The 24079-nt window shown below is 31.8% G+C and overlaps 2 protein-coding genes and 1 pseudogene across 2 annotated transcripts; 1 reads left to right on the top strand and 2 right to left on the bottom strand.

The window, feature by feature from the left end:
• Positions 1-401: 401 nt before the first annotated feature.
• On the bottom strand, positions 402-1153 carry LOC114409444 (annotated as a pseudogene).
• An 8554-nt stretch (positions 1154-9707) lies between these two features.
• LOC114409445 (RING-H2 finger protein ATL52-like) lies at positions 9708-11044 on the bottom strand. Its single transcript, XM_028372909.1, has one exon. It carries the CDS (start codon positions 10798-10800, stop codon positions 10072-10074), a length of 729 nt encoding a protein of 242 aa, XP_028228710.1. The 5' UTR covers positions 10801-11044; the 3' UTR covers positions 9708-10071.
• An 8631-nt stretch (positions 11045-19675) lies between these two features.
• On the top strand, positions 19676-20653 carry LOC114408131 (purple acid phosphatase 3-like). The gene is made up of 5 exons (XM_028371236.1): positions 19676-19847; positions 19948-20055; positions 20138-20265; positions 20372-20500; positions 20576-20653. Exons 1-4 carry the CDS (start codon positions 19691-19693, stop codon positions 20480-20482), a joined length of 504 nt encoding a protein of 167 aa, XP_028227037.1. The 5' UTR covers positions 19676-19690; the 3' UTR covers positions 20483-20500; positions 20576-20653.
• The last annotated feature ends 3426 nt before the right edge of the window (positions 20654-24079 follow it).

The raw sequence follows: 24079 nt of genomic DNA on the forward strand, positions 1-24079 counted from the left end.
TAATTATATATATATATTATATATATATAATAAATTTATTAATTTATAAAATATATTAAAAATCATACAATGTAAACTGTCATTGCATCAACATAAAACTCACAATAATTTACCAATATAGTATATAATACAATGTAAAGACATAAAAAATCTAATATTTAATAATCCCATCTCAGAGGAAACAGAGCTCGTCGAGTCACCACGTAAACCAAATTTGCAAGTGTTATAAAAATTTCTGTAAAATTCACATTAATAATGATCCTGATGTTCAAGAATTTCTATATGTTACAGATGTTTCAGAGAACAGTTGGAACTTACCACAAATTTGGAAGAACATAATTCATTCCCTTACTATATATGTATATGCCTTGTGAACATGGATCTAAGTACCTGTTGAAGCAGATCTGTTCCCAATGTTAGCTTTTCTTATGTGTGATACCTTCACCGTCACTCAAAGTATGAGCATCAAAGCTAACCACCTTCTCTTGTTCCTCGGAACTCTCAACAACGACAACAACATGGTTACTCCTTTGCTGGTGTTCCAAGGCATTAACAATGACTCTTGGTGGCGGTTCCATGGATGAATTCGGATTCGGACAAGCGGTGACAGAAGCACGACACAAAGGGCAAGTGGCATGAGACTTGAGCCAAGTATCAATGCAAGGGAGATGAAAAGCATGGTTGCATTTGGGCAACAATCTCAAGTCTTCATTCTCTTCAAACTCGCTCAAACAAACCGAACAATCGTGACTTCCACCAAACCACCACGTTTGTTGTACTTGCAAAACCGTGATGGATTTGATGAGAGCCTCATCTAAGCCAGAATTGGCAGAAGAAGAAACTCGAGCCAATTCGCTGTTTCCATCGTCTTCTGTTGAATCATTGGTGTTGTTTCTGCGCCTGCAGAACCTTGAGATAATGGTATAGTAAATTGACCAAGAGAAAGTGCTAGCCAAGATTCCAATCACAGCAACTATGAGAGGAGAGAATTCAAAGCCTGAAGGGTCATCATCGCCATCACCTAGTAGAATTGGAGGGGAGGAGAGTACACTTTGTAACACCACTGAGGACAATAGATGCTGCAAATTCCTTCAGAACAATCCTTTGGAGTCCATGGATTTGGATTTGGATTTGAGTTACCCATAGACCCCATATTTATTATGTTGAGTGAAATTTTACTCTTCTATCTATGAATGATCTCATGTTTTCTGTTCACCCATTTTGGATCTTAGTATAGAAAAGGAGGAATCAGAATCACGAGATGGGAAATTGAGAATAAAGTAAACAATGGGGCGTACTTGAGAAGCAAAGCAAGAGTAGGTGATGGGAAATTGCTTCGTCACCTTATCCTTCTCCACCTACTTTTTCCTTCTAGTTTCATCTTCTCTTTTAACATGTACATCTTTGTTTTTGAACCGATTTTTCATCAATAAATAACATATATGTGGACACTGGACAACAAAACTTACCAGCTCATAGATTTTGTTTGTATTTTGTACTGTTCTCTCAAAATGTGGTAATATGCATCATCTTTTAACGTAAATCTTTATTTCGCCAATTACTGATATGAAACTCTAATTCGAATTACTAAACAACACATATACAATTGCACCAAAGTTTTATACTATCCATTAAAGAATAAAATAGTCATTATTGTCATATTAATCATAAACTGAGAAAATTTAAAATAAAAAAAAAATCCATGAAAGCTTAATATATAAATCATATTAGTATAAATTTTAAAAAAACTTGTGAGTTAACTATATAATAATATAGGTTTATATACCAATGATAGTAAGAGGTTAAATTTTCAACAACTTGTTTGAAAATTTTAGTTTTAAAGTCTTATGTGATAATAGTTAAACACTTTTTAAGGACTAAAATAGTTAGTTATTTTATCCTTTATTAATTTTATATTTAAATATATTTTTATTCCTAAAAATATCACCTTTTTATTTACTTATTAATAAAATTTTATTCACTTTTAATCTCAATATTTTTGTAAAAAATTATATTTTTTAGTCCTTACAAAGGGACTTCTGAGGACTAAAAACAGACTACTTTTGAAACGTTAGCAACTATAAATAACTATGAATATAACTTAAATATATCAAGTAGTTGTAAAATTAATCTAATACTTTTGTCATGTGATAGGTTAATGATTGCTTATAATTAATATATAATTTTAAATTTTAAGATTTTATAATTTATCACATGACAACGCATCATCGCAACATTTATCAATCGTGCTCTCTTTGTTTTGTCGGTGCGGAAGATTACATTACTCTGTGTATTCCACTCTGTCATATGAATAATAAAAAGATTTAATCCAAAGTTTGTCATAAAATTATTTTTCTTCAAAAAGATACTTAAGGATATTCAATTTTTAAACTATTTTGTATTAAAAGTCTTTGTACTAATTAAGTTAATAATGAAGTTTCAATTTTTCCTGACAATTTATTGTGCATAAAATATATCTAATAATATAATAAGAAAAGGTTATAATACGGTTCAAGATGATAATGACAAGTTGGAAGTCTTACCTATGACATTTTACAAACTTCATATATATAATTATATATATATATATATATATATATATATATATATATATATATATTATATTTTCTTATTATTATATTAGTACGAAACAAGATTATCAAACTTTGAGAGTTTACGCAGATTCGTGAGAGTTTCATAGACTCAACTCGTAAACTAGTAAGAGTTTACTTTATATAAAAATAATAATAAAATATCTAAAAATAACATACTAATTAAACATTTCAACAATATAATAAAACAAAACAGTAAATCATAAAGTTCAGAATATTTAAATAACCAAGTCTATAATACATCAGTATTAGACAATAACTTGTAGATGTTATAGTAGTGGTAAATCATTCTCATCAAGGATTTGATATTATTAGAGAACAAAAGTTTGATATTATTAAAGGTGAGAATTTTGTATTTGAGAATAAGACGCTAAATGAAGGTATCTAGGTATGTTGAATGCTAAACAAACAAAAAACAATAAAAAATGACTTACATTTTGATCTAATTTTTTAAACTTGCTAACTCGTTGACTCGGTGGTAAACTCGAGAGTCTACCGAGTTTACTTAGAGTTTATAAAGTTTACCCAGAATCTACTAAAAAAAGTTTACTCAAGAGTCAAATCGCAAAGGACAAGTGAACTCGTAAACTCGTAAGAGTTAACGAGTTAACTCGAGAGTTTGATAATCATGATATGAAATAATTCTTATAAAATGATTTATATTTGTCAAAAAATCATCAAACAATTAATGTAAATAGTTTTTCATAACATAATTTATTTTATACTTATTATCAAAATTTATGTTGGAACCTTCCATCATATTCTATGATGACATCTAGCATGAAGAAGAAAGTTAAGTGGTTTATCATGGACTATTTTTTTAGCCTTAGATTAATCTAATCTGCACAATAACAAGATGGATCCTTTGCACCCAATTATTTTGTTTTTTGTTTTTTAATTTTTTCTTCCTTCAACCTCAATAACCCCGCAGCGCGTCTGCCCTCTTATGTCTTCATGGGCAAGTAACTCAGTGGCTCCCTTCCTCGTCATCGTTCAAATGAGTTCCACCAGAAAGATCTTCGATCATTGGTATTGCGGTTCACTAGAAAATGAAGAAACCTTGCTCAAAGTCAGAGAAAGCTTCATCGATCTTCTCTATACCCTCGTCGTTGCCGTTTGTCCATTCCTCCTCGTCGTGCTCGCTCTTAGCTATGTGAGATCTTGTCTCTTCAACCTCGCGGGCAGTGACCTCCACCACCATTCGGATGTGTGTTCGCCACTATAGACACTATATGGCAAGATTGTTTGGGGTTTTTGGTGTTTATTTTCATTTGCATTTTTTATAAAAACTTATTATTTTTGGTAAAAAGCAAGAATACCCATTTTTGGCAAAATTCTACTTTAGCCTTTTTAAGTGAAAATTTCAAAGTGAAGCACGCCACATTTGGTAGTGATGTACAGGTTTTTCATGGGTTGCCAAGAGTCATTCATGAGTCAAAATTAGGTGATTAAGATAAGCTAGCACCCTAATCCATTGGACCAAAGCCTTAAGCACCACTTACACAAGCTTCATTAAAAACCCAAAACCTTGTCATTTCCTCTCATTTTCATATCATCTTTAGGGGGAGTTTAGAGCAGCAAAACTTCTTCTTCTTGCTCTTGAAGGCTGGTCTAGAAATCTTGAAGCCTAGAAGTGTTGGTAAACAAGTTCACCCTTCACTCTAGCCTAGTTCATTCCTCTTCATCACTTGAATCTTCTTTCATGTTCTTGAGTTTTTTTGAAGCTTGTTTTTTACTCAAGAGAACTTCATTCTTGGCTGTACCCTTCTCTTTCATGTGGAGACTACAAGATGTAAGGGGGGTCTTTCCATTTCTTGAACCGCAACCTTGTCTTTTTTTGGAAGCTAGACTTCATTGTGTGTTGTTTTATGTTTAAATTTCATATTTTCTGTCATGACTGGAAACTGGATGATATGTTGCTTTCTGAAACTTTTAAGGTTCAAAATGAGTTCTTTGAGTGTTAAATATAAGTTAGCCTTAAATTTCACTTAAATCAGAATTTTCTAGTAAAACTTATGAATAAAACCAATTTAAGGATATTTTGTAAGATTAAATTTGTCATGAATAGAATTGATTGTTATAACTATATGGACTATTTTAATTAAATTTTTGACCTTAAAAATGAGTCTGTTAGGTATGAAAATGTAGGGTAACATATAAGATTTATGAAAAAATGATTTTCAGAACACGTAGAAATTTGAAGACAAGTTTAAGAGTGAAACTTTGTGAAACACTGCAAGAGCTTGATATTAGACATTAGATGACTTAATTTGGTAATTCTAAGACTAAAAATGGATTTAGAATGAAGAAAACCTTAGGGGGTTATGCAATCCTACCCCCCAAGGGCATTGGATAGAAGACTCCAAGAAGATTGAGCCAAAAATGCAAGAGAAGGCCTTAGGGTTCTCATGAGCCTTAGGGTAGATTTCGGGCCCATGGGCTAAGTATGAGCCCACTTATCTTTATACATATTAGATTAAGGTTTCATTAATTTTGGGCCTTGTATTTAGGGCTCCATAATGTAGGTAGGGTACCCTAGAAATATAGGATTTTTTCAGCCCTTGTATTTTAGGGCACCTAGACTAGTTTTTGTATTAGGGGTAGTTTTGTAATTTCACATGCACTAAGTGGATATTTGATGTGTGTGGTTGGAAATAAATTTAATTGAATTGGTAGAAGCCCAATCCAATTAAATTTTAGAGGGGGAGGTGAGCATTTGCTTACTACGCCCATTGCCACATCATATAGTCACACTTTGTGCATGTCCTTCATGCTTTTCATGCCTCATGACACCTAAGCACACTTAGTGGAGAATTTTGGAATTGATCTTGGATTAGTGGGCTGAACCATAACTAAAATTCACTAATCATAATTAGTGAAATTTTGGCTCCAAAGTTTGGCTCCACAAATTCAATTTCAAATTCAAGTGAAATTTGAATTTCCCTCCAATTTTGTGTGACACTTAGGCTATAAATAGAGGCCATGTGTGTGCATTTTTTAAAAAAACTTTGATCATTTGAATATTAACTTCATATTTCAGAGCTCTTTTAGAGCACAAAATTTCGTGCTCTTCTCTCCCTCTCCCTTCATTCATCTCCTTCTTCCTCCAAGCTCTTATTCATGGCCTCCTATGGTGGTGAGCTTCTTCTAGACTCATCTTTCTCCTTGAAGTGGCGTCTCCTCTCTCTCTTCCTTCTCCATTCCACTACCATTCATCTTCCAAGAAGCAAAGGAATCCATTGATGAAGAAGATCCTAGGCCTACAAGCTCCAATGGAGCTTACATCATGTGGTATCGGAGCATCTTCATCTAGGTTATGTTCTTTTGCTTCCTTTATCTTTTTGTTCGGTAAATTCTCTTTAATTCCTTGTTCTTCATCTTATTCTCCTTGAAGTGGCGTCTCCTCTCTCTCTTCCTTTCTTCATTCCGCTACCATTCATCTTCTAAGAAGCAAAGGAATCGATTGATGAAGAAGATCCTAGGCCTACAAGCTCCAATGGAGCTTACATCAAGGGGTCCTGAGAACCACTCTAGGACCATCTTGTATTAATTCTCTAATTTGTAAGTTGATGTTGTATGTAATATTTGTCGATTGTATGATCAATGCTGAAATTAATTGCAATTGTTCTCTAATGGTTATTGTTATGCCTCAAAATGTTATGGATACCATTAATGTGATTGTTGAGATATAAGGTAAATGTCATGTTTAATGCTGAAATTGATTGTATGCATGTTCGATGACTATTATTATGCTTTAACTTTAAGTGAATATATTGTCTGCTAGTGTGATTGCTAAGATATGAATGAACGATGAAATTTTATGATTTCTTATGAATGCCTAAGACAAAGAAAGTGTGAACTCCAAAACTTATATTTGTGGCGTGTGATTTATATTTTTGCAATATATTGATATTTACCTGTATGTGCTTTGATCTGAGTCTAGGGGTGTCTGACCCTCAACAAATTGCTTGTCATAAATTTTGGGATGTTGTAAATATAGTCGTTATGTTATCGAATTTTTGGTAGATTTGAGTGAAAAGTGATTTCTATCTCTTGAGAGGCCTAGAATGGTCCCTTAAGAGTAATACATAGGCTTGAGCTTCATCTCTCTCTCTCTCTCTCTATATGTATGAATGTTTGTTTTGTGTGTTGTATGCCGCATGAGGGCCATGCACGCAATGTTGCGGAAAGATGCAAAAAGATTGAAGGAAGAGTAAGAAACTCTTAGTTATATCCAATCTGTGAGATCACGTGTTTTGTTATTAACATTCATCTGTGAGATGGTGTGATTATGGTTAGATTCCATCTACAAGATTTGTGAGGTATATGATTATGGTCCATCTGTGAGATGGTGAGGTATATGATTATATTCCATCTATAAGATGGTGAAGTATATGATTATGTTCCATTTGTGAGATGGTGAGGTTTTATGTTGAGAAATGGATGATTTACACAGTACACTAGGGTATGGTGTGCTGAGAAGTTCGAAGAACCTGGGGGAATTAGCGAGTGATGACTACCCAGCATTTGGTACACTCATTTGGCGTGAGAAACTCACAAGTCTCACTTTGTTACTCCTGACGGGCTCCGAGACTGTACTTTTTGGAGTTGGAAGCTTGGGGTCGATATATATCATACTTGTATATGGTGATCACTCCCAACTGTCATCCATGTGGTTGTGTAAGAACACCAATACCTAGGAGGCTTGGTGACATTGTTGGCCCCTATTATGTGTCGAGTGTGATAGTCAGTTGTGTTTAGTGTGATTATCAATGATGTCAAGTGTAGTATTTGACTATGTCAAGAGTGACAACCAACGGTGTTAAGTACTATAGTCATTTATGTCAAGTGTGATAGTTATGTGCTCTAGGGCATTGAAAGTATTGTTTCCCTAGAAAAATCATATGCCATGGTTATGTAAGTTTTATGCTTTGTGCCTTGTTTGTGGCATTTGAGGAGCAGAGGACTCACCCATATAACCAACAACTTTTAGATATCGACATCAGAGGAGACCATGATGATTTCATGCCTACAAATACAAAGGAGTACAAATAGTTGTTACAGTAGTTAGAATCTTCATCTAACGAAGATGAAGATGATCCTTCTGAGGATTCGTCTTGGATACTATTGAAAAAATCTTAAATTTATTCAAATTTCCACAATATAGAATTTAATTTAACATCCTATAAAAGAAATATTGAAAACAAAATTAAGTCAATTAATTGAAAAAATGTAAAATTACTTAAACGATTAAAAGTTAGCATAATATTATATTCACGTTGATTTACGTTGAATTTCATCGGATGTCAAGAAATTTTTTTAAACATTTTTTAAACAATGAAAGTTAATAATTATGAATTTAGTTATTTAATTTCAACTATTCTCAATTTAAATTAAACATTTATAACATCTTTTAGAAGTTTATAACAATTTTCTCTTAATTAAAATCACTTAATTTCAAATTACTAATTTACACACAACTATTCTAAGTTTTAAAAAATTATTTAAATAATTTTAAAAGTTTAAAATTTTAAGAAAGCATTTATACTGAATTTTAGATAATCCAAATTATTAATTTGAATATAATTATTTAATCCTAATTATTCTCAATTTCAAGAAAGCATAGCATTTTTAAAAGTAACATTTATCTATACTTCCCTTTTATAAATATATAAATTGTTAAGTATGCCTATTTGTGATTGCATAAAGTGTTATATAAATTGCTTAAGAGTTTCCATAAGAATATAAATTTAAAATTTATTTGTATGCAATTTTTTTTTTTTCTGAATGAGATAGGCAAAAGCCCAAAAGAACAAACAAACTATACATGAATACTTATAGCCGAAACATAGGCACCACAAAGTTGATATTATCCCTCAATAAATTTAAATTTATACGAATAAATTTATATGAAAAAAAATCTCACAATTTATTTTAAAAAAATTGTAAGGGCTATTTTTAAATCTAATAACTTTGCCAAGAAAAACTCCAGCCCCAAAACAAAGTTAAAAACTTTGCCAAGAAAAACTCCAGCCCAAAACAAAGAGAAGAAACACTACACTCCAAATTCCACACAAGATCTTCAACAACCGTACCCATATATCCATATCTCGATCAAAATCAAGATATAAAATGTAAACAAATTCCAAATCCAACCATTCGTGACAGTCATCCAGAGAAATACAGAGGAGATGGAAGCTGAACCAAGATTCTAATGCAAGTTCAACCCAAAAAAATAGAAAATTAAGAACCAAAAATTGGACTTCAGAAATTGAACATAGACACAACAATACTCCTTTTTTTTATACAAGCACGATTTAGGTGAGATTATGTAAGTATTGTTGTAGAGGGTACAACAAATCTTTGGTGTCTCAAAATCAAAAACAAAACCGCCAATCTTCCGTAATATGTGTTGACACTTGACATCACCTTCTACAAGGTACAGAGTACATACCAAAAGGATCCTTAACCAAACAGCCACCATACCAACTTTACCAAGCCATGGGCTGTGCATAGGTAAGTCTAGCATGAATTTTAAAATCAATCTTCCTTTTCTTTTTGAAAACGAGTTTGACTTTTATTAAACCAATTTTGAATCGGTTTTAAAAATCGATTTCTAGAGCACAAAATCAATTTTAATCAAATCCAATTATAAATATAATTATTATTAAACCTTTTTTTTATTACAAAATACAGTTACAGAACAGATTTTAATGTAGTATGTACAAAACTAGTTATTATTCATAAAGACTAGTTTCAGAGATTTTAAACAAATGAATGCATAAGACTCTACTTAACAAGAAATAAAACAGGAATGAAAGTCTAAGGTGCAACATTTGGACTTTAAAATAAGTAATTTGAGAAATATGAAAAGGAAATGACTAACAATATTTTAACCAGAAAATAAAACCCACCATACGTAAAAAATAAAAATAAAAATAAAAATTATTACTTCTCCGGTACGGAGAACAATCAAGCTTACCTTAAATTATTGTGAGAAAAAAAATTATACACAACATAATATAAATTTAATTATATATATATATATATATATATATAATAAATTTATTAATTTTAATAAAATTATATTAAAAATCATATCAATGTAAACTGTCATTGCATCAACATAAAACTCACAATAATTAACCAATATAGTATATAATACAATGTAAAGACATAAAAAAATCTAATATTTAATAATCCCATTCTCAGAGGAAACAGAGCTCGTCGAGTCCACCGTAAACCAAATTTGCAAGTGTTAAAATTTCTGTAAAATTCACATTAATAATGATCCTGATGTTCAAGAATTTCTATTATGTTACAGATGTTTCAGAGAACAGTTGGAACTTACCATCAATTTGGAAGAACATAATTCATTCCCTTACTATATATGTATATGCCTTGTGAACATGGATCTATGTACCTGTTGAAGCAGATCTGTTCCCAATGTTAGCTTTTCTTATGTGTGATACCCTTCACCGTCACTCAAAGTATGAGCATCAAAGCTAACCACCTTCTCTTGTTCCTCGGAACTCTCAACAACGACAACAACATGGTTACTCCTTTGCTGGTGTTCCAAGGCATTAACAATGACTCTTGGTGGCGGTTCCATGGATGAATTCGGATTCGGACAAGCGGTGACAGAAGCACGACACAAAGGGCAAGTGGCATGAGACTTGAGCCAAGTATCAATGCAAGGGAGATGAAAAGCATGGTTGCATTTGGGCAACAATCTCAAGTCTTCATTCTCTTCAAACTCGCTCAAACAAACCGAACAATCGTGACCTTCCACCAAACCACCACGTTTGTTGTACTTGCAAACCGTGATGGATTTGATGAGAGCCTCATCTAAGCCAGAATTGGCAGAAGAAGAAACTCGAGCCAATTCGCTGTTTCCATCGTCTTCTGTTGAATCATTGGTGTTGTTTCTGCGCCTGCAGAACCTTGAGATAATGGTATAGTAAGTGACCAAGATGAAAGTGCTAGCCAAGATTCCAATCACAGCAACTATGAGAGGAGAGAATTCAAAGCCTGAAGGGTCATCATCGCCATCACCTAGTAGAATTGGAGGGGGAGGAGAGTACACTTTGTAACACCACTGAGGACAATAGATGCTGCAAATTCCTTCAGAACAATCCTTTGGAGTCCATGGATTTGGATTTGGATTTGAGTTACCCATAGACCCCATTATTATTATGTGAGTGAAATTTTACTCTTCTATCTATGAATGATCTCATGTTTTCTGTTCACCCATTTTGGATCTTAGTATAGAAAAGGAGGGAATCAGAATCACGAGATGGGAAATTGAGAATAAAGTAAACAATGGGGCGTACTTGAGAAGCAAAGCAAGAGTAGGTGATGGGAAATTGCTTCGTCACCTTATCCTTCTCCACCTACTTTTTCCTTCTAGTTTCATCTTCTCTTTTAACATGTACATCTTTGTTTTGAACCGATTTTTCATCAATAAATACATATATGTGGACACTGGACAACAAAACTTACCAGCTCATAGATTTTGTTTGTATTTTGTACTGTTCTCTCAAAATGTGGTAATATGCATCATCTTTTAACGTAAATCTTTATTTCGCCAATTACTGATATGAAACTCTAATTCGAATTACTAAACAACACATATACAATTGCACCAAAGTTTTATACTATCCATTAAAGAATAAATAGTCATTTTATTGTCATATTAATCATAAACTGAGAAAATTTAAAATAAAAAAAAAATCCATGAAAGCTTAATATATAAATCATATTAGTATAAAATTTAAAAAAACTTGTGAGTTAACTATATAATAATATAGGTTTATATACTCAAATGATAGTAAGAGGTTAAATTTCAACAACTTGTTTGAAAATTTTAGTTTTAAAGTCTTATGTGATAATAGTTAAACACTTTTAAGGACTAAAATAGTTAGTTATTTATCCTTTATTAATTTTATATTTAAATATATTTTTATTCCTAAAAATATCACCTTTTTATTTTACTTATTAATAAAATTTTATTCACTTTTAATCTCAATATTTTGTAAAAAATATATTTTTTAGTCCTTACAAAGGGACTTCTGAGGACTAAAAACAGACTACTTTTGAAACGTTAGCAACTATAAATAACTATGAATATAACTTAAATATATCAAGTAGTTGTAAAATTAATCTAATACTTTTGTCATGTGATAGGTTAATGATTGCTTATAATTAATATATAAATTTTAAATTTTAAGATTTTATAATTTATCACATGACAACGCATCATCGCAACATTTATCAATCGTGCTCTCTTTGTTTTGTCGGTGCGGAAGATTACATTACTCTGTGTATTCCACTCTGTCATATGAATAATAAAAAGATTTAATCCAAAGTTTGTCATAAAATTATTTTTCTTCAAAAAGATACTTAAGGATATTCAATTTTTAAACTATTTTGTATTAAAGTCTTTGTACTAATTAAGTTAATAATGAAGTTTCAATTTTTCCTGACAATTTATTGTGCATAAAATATATCTAATAATATAATAAGAAAAGGTTATAATACGGTTCAAGATGATAATGACAAGTTGGAAGTCTTACCTATGACATTTTACAAACTTCATATATATATATATATATATATATATATATATATATATATATATATATATATATATATTATATTTTCTTATTATTATATTAGTACGAAACAAGATTATCAAACTTGAGAGTTTACGCAGATTCGTGAGAGTTTCATAGACTCAACTCGTAAACTAGTAAGAGTTTACTTTATATAAAAATAATAATAAAATATCTAAAAATAACATACTAATTAAACATTTCAACAATATAATAAAACAAAACAGTAAATCATAAAGTTCAGAATATTTAAATAACCAAGTCTATAATACATCAGTATTAGACAATAACTTGTAGATGTTATAGTAGTGGTAAATCATTCTCATCAAGGATTTGATATTATTAGAGAACAAAAGTTTGATATTATTAAAGGTGAGAATTTTGTATTTGAGAATAAGACGCTAAATGAAGGTATCTAGGTATGTTGAATGCTAAACAAACAAAAAACAATAAAAAATGACTTACATTTTGATCTAATTTTTTAAACTTGCTAACTCGTTGACTCGGTGGTAAACTCGAGAGTCTACCGAGTTTACTTAGAGTTTATAAAGTTTACCCAGAATCTACTAAAAAAGAGTTTACTCAAGAGTCAAATCGCAAAGGACAAGTGAACTCGTAAACTCGTAAGAGTTAACGAGTTAACTCGAGAGTTTGATAATCATGATATGAAATAATTCTTATAAATGATTTATATTTGTCAAAAAATCATCAAACAATTAATGTAAATAGTTTTTCATAACATAATTTATTTTATACTTATTATCAAAATTTATGTTGGAACCTTCCATCATATTCTATGATGACATCTAGCATGAAGAAGAAAGTTAAGTGGTTTATCATGGACTATTTTTTTTAGCCTTAGATTAATCTAATCTGCACAATAACAAGATGGATCCTTTGCACCCAATTATTTTGTTTTTTGTTTTTAATTTTTTCTTCCTTCAACCTCAATAACCCCGCAGCGCGTCTGCTCCTCTATGTCTTCATGGGCAAGTAACTCAGTGGTCTCCCTTCCTCGTCATCGTTCAAATGGTTCCACCAGAAAGATCTTCGATCATTGGTATTTGCGGTTCACTAGAAAATGAAGAAACCTTGCTCAAAGTCAGAGAAAGCTTCATCGATCTTCTCTATACCCTCGTCGTTGCCGTTGTCCATTCCTCCTCGTCGTGCTCGCTCTTAGCTATGTGAGATCTTTGTCTCTTCAACCTCGGGGCAGTGACCTCCACCACCATTCGGATGGTGTTCGCCACTATAGACACTATATGGCAAGATCTGTTTGGGGTTTTTGGTGTTTATTTTCATTTGCATTTTTTATAACTATGTTGGTTTCTATTTAATCCTTTATGTAGCTTTCATGTCACTGACTCCTCAATTTGGGGGTGTCCTTGCCGGCATAGAAGTGGTCGCAGAAGATGTTGTGTATATTAGACAACTCGTCACATGTGTTTTGTATTTGGCACATAGGCCAAAACTAAAAAAAAAAATAGTTCAAAAATGAGGACGAAAGAAAAGCGCCTTGAGTATGGGCAAGATATTTTGTTTATATTCTAATGCACAATATTTAATTATTTAACATTAAACTAACATTCAGATTTATATTTTTTTTCAAACTACAGGGTATGTCATGACTCAACTAGAGTTTTTTCTTCGCCTCTACCGGGAGTTACAAGAAGACAACCCGCACGGCACAACATGGCTTGATCAAATACCAAGGGAGCAATGAACCTTCGCATGGGATGACAGGAAATGATGGGGATGCATGACCACTAATTTGGGAGAGTCACTAAACTCGGTGCTAAAAAAATTCAAAATTTTCCAATCACAGTCTTGGTCAGAGCCACATATGAGAATTTAAAAAAATATTTTGTTGACCGTGGGACTCAGACTGATGCAATGATCGCCTCCAGACAAGTTTACACACTTATTGCAGCCAAATTCATCACCGAAGAAGAAACTAAGTCCAACACTCACTTCATTCAATAGTTTGACCACCAAAGATTTCAATTCCAAGTTGAGGAAAGAGTGAATAAGAGAGAGAGGCATCGAATTAATGGGGAAATTCATTGTCAGGCTAGATCAAAGAACATGTGATTGTGAGAAACCTCAAAAGCTACATATGCCATGTTCACATGTCATTGTTGCATGTACGCACATCAATATAGATTACTTGCAATACGTTAGTCTAGTGTACACATTGGATTATGTGTCAAGTGTCTACAAAGTCCCGTTAGCAGACATGCATCATCATGATTGTGTCAATCTAGTCATGAGGAGAAACAAAAAAGCTCGACCAAAATCTACAAGAATACGAACTAATATGGATGTGAGAGAAGGAGATAGACCAAAATAGTGTTCAATCTGCTAGTTGGTCATTCAAAAAATAGGTGTCCACACCGTCCCGAAAGTTTAAGTCAATCAAATTAAATTTTTTTTTACTATCAATGCATTTCTTTTCACATCATTCATAAATTAATAAAACATTCTTCAACTGTACAATTTAATAGTAATGTAAATCTTCAAAACAAATTTACATTATAACATTTTTAACTAATTTTGTTTATATTATAATCTTCTCCAATTTTATTAATTTCCTTTATTTATATATATTTCTAAAAAAAATTAAAAACTAAAATTAAAAAAAAAAAGAAAAAGCACGTTGAGAATTCGGATTTTTGAAACTCAATTTTTTTAAAAACTCAATGTAAATTCGGGTCCCCCCAATCCGAATTTACATTGTGAATAGTAAAGTTGTATATTGGTATAAATAATGGGGGAAGTTGTATGTTGTGGTAATTTTTTTTTTTTGTATATTTGAGAAAAAATTCTCCATATTCTACTATATATTATATAGTTTTTTGTGTAATGATAATGTAGAAAAATATAACATACATACTAATGGAGTGTTTTATTAATTAGTTTAACTCACTATTTGATTAGCTCATTGACTTGACGAAGTAGGCCATTGTTTGTTGAGCGGCAAATTTTATGGCACTTGATTTGTATATGTACGTAGCTTAGCTTTCAGTAGTACCTAAGACATGGTTGGTATGGCGAAGGTCCACCCCACTGCCACTCATGGGTTTCTTACGCGATAATGGACAAGGTATGTCCAATTTGACTTGCCCACACTTCAATTAATTTCATTAAAATAAAATCATACTATTATTACATAAATTTTCTAAAGACATTCATTTAAATATAAATTAGCCCTTTTATCCTTGAATTGTTACAATTATCTATCTGTATCTATCTTTAAATACAATTTATAACAAAATATAAATATTTTCACAATAATTTGAATATTATTAATGTATTTTATATGAATTTGTCTTTTAATACATTATAAAGATTTCATTTTTTACTGTACTAATGTTCATCTTATAATTTAACTATTAATATAATTTCATGCAAATTTTTCATTGATGTCTTAAATAAATATATATACACTTATAATTTGAGTTGTATTTAATTTATGTACATTTTTAGTAAATACTTTTACATAAACAACTAGCAAGAATTTACTTTATTGCTACATATATTGAAGAACAACATGACCTGAGTAGAGTAATCAAATATTATTATATATTTGTGTAAATATACACTAATAATAAAATCTTACATACATAGTCAAATCTCATTATGTAAAACACTTTTTACATCGGTTAATTTGTGTATTCTATGTCGGTTATCAACTGTTGTCATAACTAATGTCATAGAAAGTCTGCACTTTCTACGACGATTCCATAGAAAACTGTTTTAAAAAAATATCATTCTAACATGATTCTTAGTTAAAAATCATATTAAAATAATACATTTTTAAGACGGTTATTAGTTAAAAACTAACTTAGAAGGATACACTTTTTAAGATGATTTTTCAGAGAATCTTCTTAGAATATGTTTTTTAAAAAATAAAATAAAATATATTGAGGATTCTAAGATGATTTTTTGATAAAACCGTCTTATAATAAGATGATTTTTCAGATAACCATCTTAGCATGATTTTTTTAAAAAAATAAAAATATTTTGACAATTCTAAGACTATTTTCTCAAAAAACTGTCTTAGAATGTAGACATTTTAAGACGATTTTTTAGATAACCATCTTAGAATGTGCTTTTAAAAAAAATTCATATACATTAACTCAGCCATATGACTGCCAACAACAAAAAAGAAACTAATATTTACAGGTCAACTAAGACAAAGATTTCTATCTTTTTCACTAGTTTTAAGCCAAATCCCCTCTTAGTGCTGAAACAGCTCTTTGAATGGCCTTGGTAGCCCTCCAGACACTACTAAAAAAAGTACTTTTTACGACTGCTGATCTACATCGGTTATTGTAGACCTGATGTAAAAGCTGGGGCGGTGGTATTTTTGTAATTATTGGTAAAAAATTTACATTTTATGCCTTAGAATGTTATATGCAAAAATATTTACCACGGGTTTAAGTTGAAGCCCGTCGTAATTGGGGGAAAAAATTAGGCTTGCACGTGTTCGAAGTACTCATAAGCGCCCATGGGTTTAAGTTCGAAGCACTCAGCTCCTAGCCCCTCTTTCCCTGTGCTTGCTTCTCTTTCATTGCAAATCGAACCCTAGCCCCTCTTTCGTTGCAAATCGAACCCTGTGCTTGCTTCTCTTTTATTCTTCTTTCGTTTCGTTTTATCTGTCGTTTCCGTAGCTCGACTTCAGCAGCACCAGAACCCTAGCCCCTCTTTCGTTGCAAATCGAACCCTAACCCCTCTTTCATTTGAGAATTTCTTTTAGTTAAGTGTGTTAATTATGATTAATTTTATACAGGAACACAATTTAAACGACTTCAGTAGTGCTTTACTTAAGTATACATATGTAATTTCTTTGCTTTACTTAATCATGCATTCTTTGGTCTAGTAGAGATATGCAGCAAATTTGTTGGAAGGATTTTCTCAGACCCAGATTAGCACATTAGCCGTCAAGGATAATCTTCTTGTTGCTGGTGGCTTCCAAGGAGAGCTTACTTGTAAGGTGAGTCATTTCTGGCAATTATGTTATAGCATCAGCTCAGCAGTTTTGATTATTCGGCCTGATCGTTTTCTGATATATTTTATTTTTGGTCATGTCATGGTCATCAAGCTTCGTGGTTAGCAACGGGTACACGAAAAGAGAAAGAGAGGAACAAGGCCAAGTTTGGATGAGAACCTGGTTTTTACTGGTAAAGGATGATCCTGGTTTTTACTGCATTTTTTATGTTCTGATGTATTTGCTTCTAAACTTTGTATGTTGTCTTATGACTTGGCCTAGGTAAATCTTGTACAGTCTTCTAGCTTTTTTATTAATGATATCTCTTTGCTTAATTGCTTAGAAAAAAAAACCCGAGTAATAATTGCTTTTCAAGGAAATTAAACAATGGATTTTCTCATCTAGTAAATCCCATATATGATTTTGTTCATGATTTGCAGTTTAAAATTTAATTTTTTTTATTGCGTAATGCTTTTCAAAATTTAAAACCCACTTGCTTATAATAGTGTTAGTGAGTTGACTAAATTGTCCACATTATTGTTTTCAAATTTTAAGGGTCTGTTAGTGGAAAGAAATGAAAAAAAATTAAAGTGAGATAAAAATTTAAAACTAAAGTGTAGAAATGTGAATCTCACTTTGTTGATTTCTACTTTCTTTTATCCTCTTTTTCTCCAAACAACACACCCTAATTGACTAAAGTTGGTTGTGTTGGCAGAGAAGCCGTTCTTCACAATTTTTATTTTTTTTAAGAAAGTCACAACAAATGAATTAGTTGGTTAACTTCTCACAAAGTACACATGCATGTCTTACCTTCTAATTGCCTCTATTACCATTGAACAAGCTTATAGAGCTTCATATAATTGATAGAGACAAAAAAAATTATATAATTCTATGAAATATATAAATTTACGTGATGTTATGTAAGTTTTTTTTAATAATGGATTGTTTTTTTTAAGGTGACCACATTAACAGAGCTTATCTGGTTTTTGAAAATTTCTTTTGAAATTTATCTGTGGTCCTGTATATATATTTTGTTTGCAGTAAGAATTTATCTAAATTATCCATTCAGAGTTGTGTGTGTAGCAAAAATAGGACTTCTGATAAAAATGTGTTTTCTTCAGGTCATTCTTTTTTATAATCTTAAAAAATTAGTACATGTATCTTAAGAGGTTATCTCCTATGATCTATCACTTCTCATTCAAATTTGAAAACTTTGTTTTGCATATTTATGCTGTTGTTTGATGGGTAGGACCCATTGAAGGAGATTATTTTTGGACATGATTGTGATGATTTCTAGTCTGAGTTACATATGTTTGGTTGTAGGGAAAAAGGTGAGCAAAGCTCCTAAGATACAACGGCTAGTCACTCCCCTGACCCTCCAAAGAAATAGGGCAAGGATTGCAGGTAAGAAGAAGAGAATTGCCAAAGCAAAATCAGAGGCAGCAGAGTACCAGAAACTTCTTGCCTCCAAAAAAATAAGCCTAGGTATATGGAATATACTGATATACTCTGAAGGTGTTTATAACAGTTAACTGATTTTTATTACTTAATAGTTCAGGTTTCTGTTTTAACTTCTGAGTGTCTAGTTAAGCATTGCTGCTATAGTAGTGCTATGGAACTGAGGAAGCTTCAACTTGCACAAAATAATACTTAAAAATTAAATAGTAACAAATTTATTAAATAAAATTTGGAGCGTGTTACACGTTCGCTGGACTTGGCTCGATGCATAAAGCCCACTGAGCCCAGGAGTGTAATACTATTGTTTAAATCAAACTGACATTTATTACTAATTTGCTCTTAAACTATTTATTGTGGCAATCATAGTGTCAGACAGTACTTATTGTGCAACCAAAAAAAGTCAGTCCTTGTTGTCTTGGTTATTGCACTGCAGCGCTCTGTTCTGAACTGCTCAAGCACTGACCCTAATTATACTGCCAGATCAAAATACTTCATACAGTATAATAATATATTTTGCACGTGTTAGATGAACAATATCGAGGGTCTTGCCTGTTATTTATTTCTTGTGATTGATGCATGCAGTACTATTTTCATTTTAATTTTCTGCATCTATCTTTCATAATAGATGGTTTTTATTTCCTGTGACACGCTAGAAGTCATCTCTACTTGAAATACCATAAGACAGTAGCATTTTTTCTTGACAGAGATTCAAATTGTCCAGTGCTTGATTGGTATTGCTTCCACTTGGAATACTACTTACAATATTTTTTCTTGAAATTTAGAAGAAAACAAAATGATTACATGATTAAGTTATCATTTTCTTTATATTATATGTTTATAACATTTTATTTTTTCATTTTGTACCCAATGTATGATATTATAAGTTATCAAATTAGTAATTGCTATTGCCAGGTCATTTTTTGCTTAGGATGCTTGTGTCTAATTAGTTAAACAAATGTTCATTGCTAATGCAAAAGCTGGAGCTCTTTAGACACTCATCTCTTTGTGTATGTCAAATGGGAAGGGTTGCTGCAAAGTTAAATATCGACTTTGTGATATCCACTAGAGACAATTTCTACGATGATGGATTGACTGGTATAGATGACCCTGCATTTGAAATTTCGTTCTCAAAAATCTACACTGCCAAGAGCCTCCAAAAGCAATGGTATAGTGGTGAGTCCAGACACACCAACCATGGATGTAACAAGCTTACATGTGAGAAAAAGTATTCCTCTAAACTTTCATTCTTCTCTCCATTAAATGTTGGTTGCAGTGTTGGGCAATCATGACTACAGGGGTGATGTTGAAGCTCAATTGAATCCAATCCTTCAGAAAATTGATCCTAGATGGATCTGCCAAAGATCATTTATTGTTGATACTGGTAAGGTGACTTCTTGGAATCTCAATAGAGGTTTTATCCTGAATAGTAAGTTAAGTAGCCTTCTAATCTTAAAACTCCCCAGAAATTGCTGAGTTCTTCTTCATTGATTCAACACCTTTTGTGGACAAGTATTTTCTTAAGCCAAAGGACCACAAGTATGACTCGAGAGGAGTGCTTCCAAGGGAAAAATATTTATCAAAGCTCTTGAAGGTAAATCACTCGATCATTATTATACCATCACAACAAATTAACATAAAAAAAAGCAATTTAATACGATTTGACAACCTTGTCTTCTTTTTTTCGGTTTGGAACATAGGATCTAGAAATAGCATTGAAGGATTCTACTGCCAAGTGGAAGATTGTTGTGGGGCATCATCCTGTAAGAAGCATAGGACATCACGGTGACACCAAAGAGCTCATAAGATAGCTCCTGCCAATTCTTGAGGTCATTCATTTAGGCCAATATATATTTTATTGTATACTATATAAGAAAATCCTAGTGATAAAATTAAACTTGCAGGAAAATAATGTGGATATGTACATTAATGGGCATGACCATTGCTTGGAACACATAAGTAGCAGAAGCAGGGCGTGTGGACAATGACCCTTTGTCTTAAGAGGTAACACTTCTCTACACATATATTAACTATATTTTTTTTTTTACCAAAAAAATGGTTGACATCTATGGGATGTGAACGTCTGTAGGAAAGATAACAGGGAATCATTATACTAGTATTATTTTTTTGTTAGGTATTCTCCTTCCAAAGTAGTTATGTCCTATTAAATGTAAATACATTTCTCAACAAAAAGATTTAAATTTTAATTTGTGAGAGACTACTCTCTTTCCCTGAACTCAATCTGATTGGCACTCTATTTTTTTATTTCACGCTTATCACACGAATTTCAAGTTATTACATTCTTTGTAGAGTTACAAAAATAAAATTCCATAAAGATTGATTTTAACTTGTTCTATGCGAGTTTAATTGACAAAGGAAGCACAAGTTGAAAGACGGAGTAAGAAAAAAGACAGGTTGTCATTTTTGAAACTTATGCATATCGTGTTAATTCACAAGAGAATTGGTCAGACTTTAGAGGTTCTCAAACAAAAATTCCATAAGCAGGGCTAAGCAAGAAGTTCTGTAAATTTTTGCATCACTAAAGTATTTAAAAAATAAAAGGATTTTGTTAACTGCTAAAGATTCAAAGATAAAAAGGTTTCATTAAAAAATACTACTATAGTATTTCATGTTATCAATATATTTTCATAATAATGTTTAATAAAATATATATTAGTTTTTAATCATTAATTGGAAAAAATTCCAATACGTCATAAACAACCACACGCGGTGAGATCAGATTTTGCACTAGTAGTATTTAAGAAAGATAGACTTGTGATTCTGAACTTCAACTCTATGATGTTCGCTGCTGGGCAATGCAATATGAATTGCAGTGGGTTGTCATTAAGGTCATCATAGTATTTTTCAAATTGCTAAGAAACTTTGACTGAATAGTTATAAACTTATAATAATCGGCTGGCGTAATCAGCCTAGAGACTTATTTGTGCTAGTTTTTTTAGGGATAAACTTAAGGCTCAACCAAATCTATAGGCCTTTTCAATTGATCATTTTATTTCAGTCAATACTCCATCTTTCCTTTTATTCGTCACTAAATATTACGACATTTTTTTTTTGCTGAATCCTAAATATTACGACATAAAGACTAAGAAATAGAAATAGTATTTTATTCAGTAAAAAAAATATAAATAATATTTTAATTCTATAAAAATTCTTAACTTATTATATCTTACCTCTCAAATTTCTGTTGTTAACAATATATTTTAGGTTATTTTAGATGTTGATCATGAATCTTATGCTTTGTGATGTTTTGATTCAAGATTCCAAGATAGGTCTTTTGATTCACAATTTGATAACTAGTACCTAGAGGGAATTGTCGTTCTATCCTAAATTGTCTTTCAAAAGGTCTAAGCCTTATTGAAATTGTGATAAACTTGGTAATTTTTTGTGGTTTTTCACCTATTCTCTAACCATCTTTTCTCTCTGCTAATCTGCCCCCATGTTTTCTCCTCCAGTATTGTTAATAGTTGATGGGGAGACATGTTTGTGGGCTTGTATTGTTTAGTTTAAATGGCTGCTATTTATCATAACATTCCCTGTTTAAGTTTAGTTTTAGATTCTAGTTTGCATATATTTGTTTTTCAGAATATATATGAGTAACACTTCCTATGTTGTTATTCCCTGCATAGAGTTATAACATTTGATTTGGCTAATTAAAACTAACTAGTAATCAATAGTTTCTTTATTTTACTGTTGGCAATACTATTTTCTCTAATATTTCTTCGTTTTTACCCTTGATAATGGAGTGTTGTGTGCTTCCTTTGCACAGCAATGTGAGAAGGATAAGGAGCGTGTTCTGGTTCATTGCATGTCAGGAAAGAGTAGGTAAGATATTGCTGCAAGCGTGCAACATGCTATCATAAGCATGATGGTTACATTTGAATTAGTTAGTGATGACCCTCAGAAAATAAAAGGGAATTGATATAGGTTATTGTACTGCAGCCTTTCAAATGAGGAATGCAATATAAAAATGTTATAATTTTCTCTGAATAACATGTATCCTATGGCAGGTCTCCAGCTATCGTGATTGCATACTTGATGAAGTCCAAAGGATGGAGACTTGTACACAGTTATCAGTGGGTAAAGGAACGGAGACCTTCTGTTGAATTAACTCAAGGTATGTTTGTTTACTGTTTCCATTTTTGCTTCCAGTCTCCAGTAAAGCCATCAGATTGCAGTGTTGGTCAATTGAAGACTCTTATTTGGCCAAGTTATTTATTTGAAGACCATTATGGAAACTTCATCAAACTAAAAAGAAAACATTTCCACTTCCAATCTGTCCACTTGTTTGACCATGTATTCGCTATTGTTTTTCCTTTGTTAAGCCCTGTGTTTTCTGGTGACCCACTAATGCCTGTTTGTTGGTTGGGTTTCAACAAAACTCTTTCTTTGTGCCCTTGTCTGTCGTAGGACTGATTCATGCACACATCAGTGTTTCCATTTCTCTCTTCTTTTTTTTTTTTGCTGTCATGTACTGCACTTCACAGGTCACAAGCTCACAACTCACTAAATTTGATTGCATGATTATGTTCTTATTATTCCATTTTGTTTTTTCTATTAATTTCCATCACCTTTGTTTCTCTCCCTTATTGTTCCCTTATACTTCTTGGATAAATAGTGTCTGAACTCTGGACTATGTCATTTTTTACTATTAATGGCAATTCTTGTATCTGTTTTCCCACTATATTGTTTTTTGGGGTCATCCAGGATTGACAACTATGTTTTCACATGCATGTTTACACCATGGACTATTTCTTCAAAATGAAGCAACCATTTTCATATAGTAATAGGATACCAAGGTTTTTACCCTTTGGTAATAAACAAACCATCCTGTTGGAATTGGTGGGATATTACTCGTTTCCACTTATGTATGTTTTTTCTATACCAAGTCTTCTGAACCTGACATCTTGTTACTCTTGCAGCTGCTTGTATGACATGGGAGTTGGCAGAGTCAGGTGATAGTTTTATTACTTCTATTATAAATGGAGCTGATTTGGTGCCTACAATTCACTGGGGAGAGTGTAATTTAAGTAATTAGGACTTACAGTCAAGGTAGAGGACATCATTTGGTGGATTTAAGACTTATTTATGGTCATGAACTATTTTAGGTTCTCCAAACTGTATTAAAGGAATTGTGGGATGTTTTAGAAAGCAATCTTATAAATGTTCCTCATTTTGGTTTGCTTACCTTATTGCTACAATGCCATTTGCAAGATGAATATGTTTGCAGTTCATAAATTTCATTTTAGATATTCAGTACTATCTATTTGTACTGTATTACATATATAAATTACCAAAAAGTAAAAAAAAATCCATATTTTACATCGGTTCAACTATAAACGAAGTAGAAAATATCCTCATTCTATATCGGTTATGCGATAAACGATATA

This window comes from Glycine soja, chromosome 4 (assembly GCF_004193775.1).
Source record: "Glycine soja cultivar W05 chromosome 4, ASM419377v2, whole genome shotgun sequence".
NCBI lineage: Eukaryota > Viridiplantae > Streptophyta > Magnoliopsida > Fabales > Fabaceae > Glycine > Glycine soja.

Excerpts from the sequence above, each read along its gene's own strand:
- LOC114408131 (XM_028371236.1), top strand. The coding sequence starts at position 19,691 with ATGGGAAGGGTTGCTGCAAAGTTAAATATCGACTTTGTGATATCCACT. Across the intron at positions 19,848-19,947 it reads CCAAAAGCAATGGTATAGTG|TGTTGGGCAATCATGACTAC; the intron begins GTGAGTCCAGAC and ends TGTTGGTTGCAG. Across the intron at positions 20,056-20,137 it reads ATCATTTATTGTTGATACTG|AAATTGCTGAGTTCTTCTTC; the intron begins GTAAGGTGACTT and ends AAAACTCCCCAG.
- LOC114409445 (XM_028372909.1), bottom strand. The coding sequence starts at position 10,800 with ATGGGGTCTATGGGTAACTCAAATCCAAATCCAAATCCATGGACTCCA.